The following is an 11,003-nucleotide window of genomic DNA, read 5'->3' on the forward strand; positions in this document are numbered from 1 at the left end:
GACTGAAAACATAGTGCTCGTCCTGTCTCAAGTAAGTGCTTATGCTTGCGTTCTACTACTCCATTTTGTTGTGGTGTGTCTGCACAACTTGTCTGATGTACTATCCCATTCCTTATGTAGAAATCTTTCATAGAGCCTTCTGTGAGCTCAAGGGCATTATCAGACCTCACACACAAAATGATTGCATTAAATTGTGTTTTGACATAGTGTGAAAAATTTTCTAACACACTTACAGCATCAGATTTGCACTTTAGTAAATGAACCCATGTGTATCTACTGAAATCATCAACTATTGTTAAAAATTGGTTGAAACCATTATAAGTAGACTCTTTGTATGGACCCCAAATGTCAACATGAATGAGTTCAAAGGGTTTTGTACTTCTTATTTCACTAATAGGAAAAGATAGTCTGTTTTGTTTTGCAGCAGGACATACTTTACAAAAAATGCTATTTGAGCAATCTTTTACATGCCAAGGCAGAATAAGCTTAAAGCTATGAAAAGGTAAATGGCCTAACCTAAGGAGCCACAATTCAACATCCTTAGTAGCTATGTTTCTAGTTTAATCCCAACTACAATTATTACAAGAATAAGCAAAATTCCTAACTAGTGATTAAGTACCCTGACTTTTGTTCCTCTAGACAATAGAGTCCACCATGCAATTTACCAAGAGGCAGAGCAGTCTTTGAAGGGGCCTGAATATAACAACCATGATGTGTGAATGAAACAACACTATTGAGATCTTTGCACAACTTAGGCACAAATATAAGATTAAAATGAAACAATGGAACATGCAGAACATCTTTGAGAAGAATTTTATTGTTCAAAGTAATATTCCCAATGTGCATAACCTTAATTTTGTTACCATTAGGTATAGTGATGGAGTTATTTGGACCATTAACAGGTTTATATGAATGAAACATGTTAAGATCATTGCATATATGGTCTGAAGCTCCACTATCTATAATCCACTTAGCACCAAAAGAAGCAGATAAGCAAAATTTACCTGCCAAGTTTGCTTGAGCATTTATGTCTGAAACACCTTCTTCTTGAGAAGATGAAGCAACATCAGTTTGTTTTCCAAGAAGTTCAAGCAACTGATTATACTGATTTATAGAGATCATTGGTGCAGAAACTTGATTTTCCTGATTCTGTCTGTAATCTTCCATCACAGTATCTTGCTGTGCAATAGCAGCTACACTCTTGTCCTTCTGCCACACATTGTGTTTGAAATTAGCTGGATAACCATGTAACTTCCAGCAATTATCAATGAAATGCCCTGGTCTGTCATAGTGATTGCAGAATTAAGAAGATCCTGGTCTGGAGTTAGTCTATGATCTGGTTCTGTAACTGGTATTTCTCTGAAACTGTTGATTTGGCTTCTTCCTTGCAGCAAACACCATTGACTCTTGATTACCTTTGCCATTCATATGCATTGTGCTCAGTTCCTTGTGTCTCTCCTCCCGGATCAAAAGCCTGTAAGCTTGTGATAGGTTAGGCAGGGGATTCATCATTAAAATATTGCCTCTCACACTAGTATAGTGTTCATTTAATTTCATCAGAAACTGCATCAATCGTTGCTCCTCTCTGAGCTTAAAAATTTTCTGAGTCAGGTTGCAAGTGCACTGATTACATGTGCATACAGGAAAAGGACTTGCTGCATTCAACTCATCCCATAGCATCTTCATTTTTGTGAAAAATGCAGCAATTGATTCTGTGTTCTGATTGACTTCTGAAAGTTGGCGTTCAAGAGAGTACAACTGAGGACCTGATGTAAAACCATATCTGTCTTCCAAATCCTTCCATATTTCTGCAGCAGAATTGAAATACAGAACGCTTCTAGCAATGATAGTATCAAGATTGTATAAGATCCATGAGATTATCATGTCATTGCACCTCTCCCAAGCCTAGTATGCCTCATGTGTGGGAGAAGGCTTTGGAATCATTCCATCCACGAATCCAAGCTTATTCTTAGAAGATAAGGCAATTGTCATACATCTCCTCCAGTCAGAATAACCTTCACCATTGAATTTGGTGGAAACTAACTGAAGAGAGTTCATGTCTGAAGGATGAATGTAAAAAACACTAGTTGGATCTTGATTAGGTGTAACAGATGAGCTTGAAGTGGCAGCCATGATTGAAGAGATGAAAAAATATAGTAGACGAAGGAGATTGAAACAAAAATTCTACTAGATTTTGATCAGATAAGCAGAAGAAGATGATTAACCAAAAATCGCCAGAAATATGAGAATCTTCAAAAAAAATTGAATGAGGAATCTGAGATCTAATTGCCAGAAATTCAAGTGCCTTAAGAAAAATTTTACAGCGTAAAATACAGAATCAGGAACAAGATGAATTTGACTTGATTTGATTTGATCTTCAAAAACAACTGAAGATTATCTTGCGGAAGCTAACGAAATGGTTGCTCTAATACCATAATGAAAACAAGAATTTCATCATATTATCATATTGATTGAGAGAATTTTGGAGAGGGAAAATTTTGGAATATTTTTCATTAAAGAAAGAATCTGAATATAGGAGAGTATTTATAGCCATATTACATCAGCAAATCTAGCTAAAATACACGCTGGAAAATAGTGTAGCTAATTCTGTTGTAACAGAAAATTACAAACATCTAGAGAATTCTGTTATAACTGAATTTGTTATAACAGAATGATACAAGCTTCTAGAATAGCTAGGTTGGACAGCTGCTGGATTATTTTAGTAAAAGACCCTCTAATATGCTGGCAACTTGTATGACTTCATTCTCCTGGATTGAGCATGCAGTGGCTGTAAGAGCTTGTGATTTAATATCAGCAGTGGTAAAACCATTAAACTTAAATTAATTACTAGGAGCTATTTCTCGAGTTGCCATCCTTTTAAAGAATTTTCTGGACAAGGGAATAAAAGATGCTAATAAACAAATACTAGTTGCTGCTCCTGAAACGTAGAACAGAACTTGAAAGCTTTCTATGCTTAAACTGCTTTGTTTACCATCATTACTGTTATCAGAGTCTTCGGCAGTACTGGTGCAATCGCTACATATATTTAAGTAAGTTTTCTCCAGTTGTTTGAGATGATTAAGTTCTGTAAGGTTTAGTATAGCCTTAGAAACATCATCTGTAATTGGAGAACCCTTGGGAAAAACCTGCAATTTTAATAAGCAAAATGTAAGAAATTTCATATTTGTCAGTTGCGTTCCTAGAAGAGAGAGCTCAATCATATGCCATGGATTGACAGATCGATATTCTTCGTTTGATACACTTTAGTGGTACGTACATTATTTATACTATATTGAGATGTTCAGAATAAACTGTTATATTTCCTAGACTATAAATAATTTTAAACTGCATGTGATTTTCAATCATACTTCCACTTTACTCCTAATAATATTTCAAGTTCTTAAAAACATCGTATGGAGTATTCTTTATGTTGATCCATAGAGTCTAACATACTTAAACTATAAAATGATGTTTTCAACGATTATTTCTATATTGGTAAAAAAGGCCTTAATGGGTCTAAATTTCTCACAGGCTGGTAAGCGAGCTGCTCACTTTTGGGATCAGTGGAGATAGAGTAAGGGGATCTCCTCCCCGAAAGTGAGTGCCCCTAGTGGGATTAGACCTCTTAAAGTGCTCTTCTTTCTACTAGCTTAGGTTGGCCAAGTATTTATAGGCTAGAACATGAAAGTGGGTTAGAAGAGCATGATATTGTCACCTCCAAGTATTGTAGTTTAGACGACTAAACTTTGTGATCTCAATGTTACAAGATGAATCCCTAACATACTACACATCAAAGCTTTGCTGGATAATTTTTCATCAAATTAGGTGTGGGTAAAAACTTCCATGCGAAAGGCTTATTGTATATTTGATTAGTTACTTCAATTCACATAAAGAATGAATTTAACTTTTTAACAGATTTGACATGATTAAACCTTGTTGTATGTACACCATAAACTTCCTTGACATAGAGGTGTCAAAATCTTATTTGACAAACTCGATTCGAAACCTACCCAAAATATATTAATCTTAGATATTGACTCAAATATAAAATAGACCCGATTCGACATCACCAAACTCAATCCGAACACCCGAAATAACACCTCTATTAATAGACAAGTTAAATTCTCATGTGTAATAATATATTGAAGTAATTCATGTATGTAACAGAGTAAATTGCATAGAAACTTACAAATCCGAAGCCGCCAAATCTGTGGATTGGATTGGTCATAATGTATTCATTGCAAAACTTTGTGACAAAGAGCTGCGCATAAGGGTACTCAAGGCATGCTGCTGAAATGTTTCTTGCTTGCAATTCCATGTGAATATCCTCAAACTTTGCTTCCATGGGAATTATGTTTGTAGAATTAAACTTAAGCAGATCTTGCAAAAATGTGTTTACAAATGATGATTTATCATAACCAACTTTAGCATTGGTTCTTTGCAGCATCTCAACGTCGATTGATGTCCGATTGAGTCGATCGTTAGTGATCATGGAGGTGAGATTGGCAGTATAACTTGAGGTCAATATCATTATCATGAAAAACCACATTATCACCACCACTCTTGCTAGTTTGGAGGAAATTTCCTCCCCTACCAACACATAATTGTTATAAGTATCTAGGCATATACGCCGTAATTTGCAATAAATGAGTTATGCCCTGTTCTTTTGAACTTCTGACAGAGCAGAGTAGATTTCAGCCCACAACAGCTCAAAAGAATAGGGTCTTATTGATAGAGTATATAAAAACCAATCTTGGGCTTTATTACATAAAAATTAATAAATAAATAAATAACAACCCACGCTTCAACTTTTGCTAGTTTAAGCTGATGTTTGAAGCCCAAATTTGGTTTTTATACTCTATCCGTATCAATAAAATTGAACAAATAAAGGGAGAAATTTCGGTAGTATTAAGATGGGAAAGAGGAAAGAAAATCCTAAGGGAAGAAATAAGAACATTGTGCCTGAGCAACCCAAAGGAGGGGGAGGAGAGTTCGGTCCACTTAGAGCAAATTAGAGAGAATTGATGGTAAACCAAGCTATTGCACAAAGCTGATTTGTCCATGTTCCTCTGAACTCGGGGTTGTTTCCACGCTCCAAAGCCCATATGATAATCATATTGTACACGAATATGAAGAACGTTACTAGCCACATTTTCGACGTGAAGGGCTTCAAAAATATCCAAGGACCGTGAGAATTGTAAGATTTGGATGCAGGCCGAATGATGGATAATCCTGATTCTTCAAATGGAAGAGTGAAATCTACAAGTTCCATTCGCCTTCCTAATATTGTTATATCACCAATTGCAGCATCAAAACACTGCAAAAAAAAAAAAAACATTTTATTAAAAAAATTGACTTCCATTTTACTACAATTTTTTCCAATTGGAGAAAAAAAATAAGTTACCTTGTTATGCACAAGTTTAATAAGATTATCAAATGAGCCATTGTATGGAATGAACACATGAGGTAGTCTATAATCCAAGTTTTGTTGCACCTCATCGAAAAGACGAACACTTAAGCCACTAAAATTTGTATTATGGAGTGAATTCGGAACATGTCTTGTTAAACAAAAATCGCCATCAAGAGCTCTACTCCCATTATAACTGATGTAGTTATAGTAATTATGAGCAATCGGAACTCCAATTCTCATAGGTTTTGAGCTTGTTGGCATCGCCCATCCCTTTGGAATGGCACCCGTCAAGTCCCCTGGCCATTTTATTACACTTGCTAGTGTTTTCGCGGTATCCTCATCCTCAATATCATCACTACTAAAATCCAATACTTCTTGGTAATTTGAACTAGCAATGTTCACTAGTCTTGTGCTAGTATTCACTACTAGATCATGATGCTTTTAGTCGAAGATAACTATACCACTTAACCCGATAAGGCATGTGAAATGTAAGAAAAATATACAAAGGCTTAGACATAAAGTATATATACATGTAAATTTATAGTGTTGATATTATAAGAACAAGCAAGGAAAAAGTATATATCTATAGTAGATGTATAATATTAATTACCTGAAAAATTACTTCGTAAAATTTCGTTGAGGAAGCTCTTAGATGTAACAATATGATCACCAATGTTGTTACTAAGGCTTTGCTTAGCCTTGATAATTGTTGTGATAGCATCATATGCAATTAGATTTTGAGAACTCGGCTCATAATACCGTTCTTTTTCAAATGCTTGAAGAAATTTGATCCCAAATTTTGCATCAAATACTTCAAAACCCTTTGTAGAGTTATCAAACTTGGCCATAATTCCTATAGCACCTTCCATATTTAACATGGTAGAGTTGTCCAATGAGGGAAGAAAACTAGTAATAGCTTCCGAAAGTATCCAAGCCGAGTCATTCCTCATTAGTCCATTCCCTTTTGCTTCCTCAAACAAAAGGCTAACATAAGGAAGTGATACTCTAAGAACAATGAAAACCCTTGAATAAAATCTTCCATTGGCAAACTTTAATAATTCTTCGCTTATAGTACCTCTAGGATCGGTAATTGATCCAAGTGGTGGAAGAACAAGGTGGTGTTCGATTTGAGATCCGATGTTTTGGAGGTATGTAGTGAGAAGAGAGATTGTGCCACAATTACCACAACTCGTGGTAACGTGGTCTTCATACACTACAATGACCCTACGCCAAAGGTAGCTATGAATGATGGATGCTATGTTTTGGACTTGTTGAGTCGCGTTATGAGACATTTAGACTAGGAATGGCCATTGGAGTGACGCGGATGGTGAGGTGATAGGAGGTGATGCAGCAAGTGAGAGAACTGGTACTTGAGCTAGACTTCCAATTTTTGCTACTAATGTTGTAGTTTGCCAATCTTCTATGCCTACTATTATAGCTTCCACTTTCTTCTCCTTGATTAGTGCTTCAGCTGCAAGAGTTTTTCTAGTGTTAAATAAGAAGATATACTCGTAGTATATAACATTTAACTTATCAAGTTTCAAATTTGGAATAATAATGATAGTCATACATCACAAAAGTTATTCTATGTTTACTATTGCGATTGATTATGTTGGTACGGAAGAATATATAAATAGTGTATAAGATATATAGTGAACAAATTAAAAAAAGATCATTTAGTTTTTAAATTAATTTTAAAAATAAAAACTGATAAAGAAAAGGTCATTAGACTCATTACTTATTTTTAAAAGTATATTATTTCACATTTTCTTTTCTATTATTACCCTGTATTAATTTAAACATTTTCCACCCAATATAAATAGCTAAAAATCAAATTGTTTAGATAAGTATTACATAAACCCTTTCATATTCACTCCACCTCGGGCCAATTCTTCCTTCTATTTTTCATGTTTTTCCGCTTTTTTTAAATGGACAAATTTTGTGGCAAAATCATGATAAATGAAATTATGGGAACAAATTAAAGGGAAGAACAAATATAGCGAAGAGGGTGCCCCCATTACTCACTGTGAGAAACATTTTTGTTTCTCACAGTGGCAGTTTCGTAAATAAAATGTACCACATTAGTCAACGCCCCCATTAACAGAGATTTACTGTATAACGAATAATATATAGGTAACCTTTTGGTTCCATAATTAGCAAAAACCATAGAAACAAGAAAATTGACAACTCGAGTGATTTAGCATCTACTGATGTTACTTAATTCAAAGGTAATATAAGGGGCCACTTTCCTGAACATGAATAGTGAGGACGCATATAATTTGTCATAGTAAGACATAACGGTCCCTTGAAAAGTGGAGAATGAACCAGTTTTCAAGGAAGGTCAAAAACATGGAATGAGACAGTTTTCAGGAAGCAACACGTACGGCAATTTTCATGTTCACGAAACAAAGTAAAGTTCTAGTACATGAAAGGCTATAGATCAGGAAGCAACCAACCTTCAAAAGCAGTTTGAAGCGGCCTTTGGTTGTAATCTATCAAATGAAGAGAAATCTTTGCATCTTCAACCGCGATTTCTATGGCTGTTTTCTGTTCTTTACCCATACGAGAATCCAAGTCGAGTATTGCACCAATTTTTTGTTGTTACACCATCATCACCTGCAATGGAGGTTAGTCCTTCAACCAAGAATATTATACAAAAGAAGAGTACAAGGGGGTGAGGTTTCGGCTTCATGAACACGAAAATTTTCGAATCCATTGAGGTTGGTGTGATATGATCTTGTGATGCTCATTCCTCCAGGTTAATTATATAGATTATCGTCGTATGCAGTGGTCCATTTCTTTGACTCTTCCCATTCCTTACGTAGAAATAATTATGGGTAAGAGTTTAGAATTTTCCTTCAGCTGGAATAATTATTTATACATTCATTAATACAATACATTCATACTACGTACATTTTTGAAATTTTTAATGATATTATAACGTGTTGGATGAAAATGTATATGAACTTCTATTGTTTTTCAAATTTAGATCTTATATACTTCCTTCGTTTTCTTTTACTTGCAACATATTGCATCCATTATGCATGCACTTTTAGGAGGTGATTAATGAAGGGGTAAACGAACAATTTTTTCAAAAATTCCGAAATTAGAGAAGGGTTAGTACTATGTGTAAAAATTTTAACACAAGGTTTTTTTAACAATTAAATTATTTAGAAATAATTTTAAAAAAACAACTAAGTCCGCCTCCCCTAGGCCACTAGCCAACCACCCCCTCCCCCGCTAGTAACCCAGCCCCACCCCATCGCCGAGCACCCAAGCACCTCCCTTCCCCCACCCCCACCCCCCACCCGCCACCCACATAACTCCTCCTCTCATTTGCGTCAATAAATGACAACCACCACAACACCGTACAATTGATCTCCAACATATCCATAAAAAAATTATAAATAAATAAAACATTATTTCGAAATCAGGCAAAAAATTGCTCCTACAGTCAATATAGATGGCTGGGAAAAACCCCTGTGCCATCACTTGCATCTTAACCCTTGGAAATACCAAAGGGGAAACGATTTAAGATTAAAACAAAAGAAAACAAAGAAAAACAAATAAGAATGTTAAACCCCCTATAAGTAATCCATGAATAAGTAACTCCTACTAGTAATTTCTAAGTAAGTTTTCCCTATAAGTAACCCTTAAATAAATAATTCATACAAGTAACCCCTGAATAAGTAAGCGGTAAAAGTAACTCTATTCACATAGAAAAGTTGTAAAATAACTAATTATGCAATAAGCTTATAAAATTAGCAACCGCTAGGGATCTAAGAAATCGTACTCATATGTGTTTAGTCGCGTCGTCCCCAAAATTCTGTTATCATATATGCATATGTAGTCCTGTAGATAGGTGCTCGCAGTTATTAATTTGTTTGATAACTTCTCATCAGACGTGTTGAAAAGAATAATACTCGTAATAAGAAGACGTGTTGAAAAGGAAAACTAAACCCATGTCCTTCTCTGTAATTAAGACATACTAGTATAAGCCAAATCGATTTTTTTATTGATTAAACTATACAAATATTACACTTTTATTTACTCCATGTTTTTTTATATTCTATGAACTTCATAAACTAGCCCAAATACAGAGAATATACTTCATTCGTGATTTTTTGAGTAGTGTTATACTTTAAGTGACACATAATTTTGGACAATTAAACTAACTTTTTTAAAAAAAAATATAAAAAAAAAAAGGTAATAAGTGAGGTAGTTGAAGAATTAAAAAAAAGGCTAGTGAGATTAGCTTATTGAAAAGTAATCAATATGAGAGAAAAGAAATAAAAGTAGTAGTGATTTTTGGTGGGGATTATAATAAGAGAAAGTTATAATATTAAAATGTAGCTTATTGCCAAAAACAAGGAATTGTAAAACTTACAAAAACATGAATGCATTCGATTAGTGTAACACTTTAAAAAACACGGAGTATATATATACTTCCTCCGTCCTTATATAAAAGGTTTCATTTTACTTAAAAACTTAGTCTTTAAATCGAAGTCTCAGTTCTTATGGATCTATATTAGTCTCTAAATAGAAGATTCATGTCTTATTGATCTATATTGATTTATTATTTTTATTTGCTTTAAATCAACTACCCCTTTATCTCAACTATTTTCTTTATTTTTTAATGAATAATTTCAATCATTTATATCTTAATTTATGCATTTTCAAAAATGAATCTGACAAGATCAAATATGATATATATATATATATATATATATATATATATATATATATATATATATATATATTTCTTTGAATAAAAATCAAGATATGTTAATAAATTGAAATTGAGTATATATATGAATAACACTATTGAAATGTTGCATAAAAATACGTATACCCTTATAATAATCTTCTCATATACTTCATTCGTTTTTCTTAATTACACCATATGTTCTTTCTCCCTATTCACTTATTCCTTTTTGACCATCTTTTGTGTTTTATACATAAGAAAATAAGATCTTATTAGATTCGTTTTGAATTATATTTTTCAAATATAAAATTTCTATAATTTTTACTAAAGCCAAATTAAAAACATTAAAGTCTAAAGTTTTGCATTGGTACGCTAGCGTGAAACACCAAATGATGGTACAATAATAATTAAGTAAACAAAGAAACTAGGCTCCGTTTGTTTTGACGGAAAACAAATCTAATGGAAAATGAATTTCCATGAAAATCCATGAATTTCCATGAATTTGATTTTCTGGAGGAAAATCCATTTTCCTTTGTTTGTTTTGTAAGGAAATTTATTTTCCAAGAATCCCATTTTCCTTTGTTTGTTTGGAAATTCATTTTCCATGAATCCCATTTTTCTTTGTTTGTTTGGAAATTTATTTTCCTTTTAAAACAATTTTCCTTTTGTTACTTAATATTGTTTGTGAACCTAATTGTTTTTAAATTTGAACCTAATTAATTTGATACATGAATAAATAACAATCTTGAAACTTTTATTAATTAAAAGTATATGATTCGGGCTTGTTCGAATCACTATTCCAGATAAAATTAGCAGATGAGGTAAACAGACTTTCTGTTATAGTCGTAAATTAAGCCAAGCCCGACCCTCGACTGTAAGTCAAGAAGA

General features: G+C 33.6%; 1 protein-coding gene across 1 annotated transcript; it reads right to left on the reverse strand.

Moving 5' to 3' along the window:
- Positions 1 to 2,840: 2,840 nt before the first annotated feature.
- On the reverse strand, positions 2,841 to 6,859 carry LOC110728880 (glutamate receptor 2.1-like). Its single transcript, XM_021908549.1, has 5 exons — positions 6,021 to 6,859; positions 5,034 to 5,832; positions 4,883 to 4,935; positions 4,190 to 4,590; positions 2,841 to 3,146 (listed from the first exon to the last, which is right to left on the reverse strand). Exons 1-5 carry the CDS (start codon positions 6,700 to 6,702, stop codon positions 2,841 to 2,843), a joined length of 2,241 nt encoding a protein of 746 aa, XP_021764241.1. The 5' UTR covers positions 6,703 to 6,859.
- Positions 6,860 to 11,003: the final 4,144 nt, after the last annotated feature.

The sequence above is a fragment of the Chenopodium quinoa genome, unplaced genomic scaffold (genome assembly GCF_001683475.1).
Source record: "Chenopodium quinoa cultivar QQ74 unplaced genomic scaffold, ASM168347v1, whole genome shotgun sequence".
Taxonomy (NCBI): domain Eukaryota; kingdom Viridiplantae; phylum Streptophyta; class Magnoliopsida; order Caryophyllales; family Amaranthaceae; genus Chenopodium; species Chenopodium quinoa.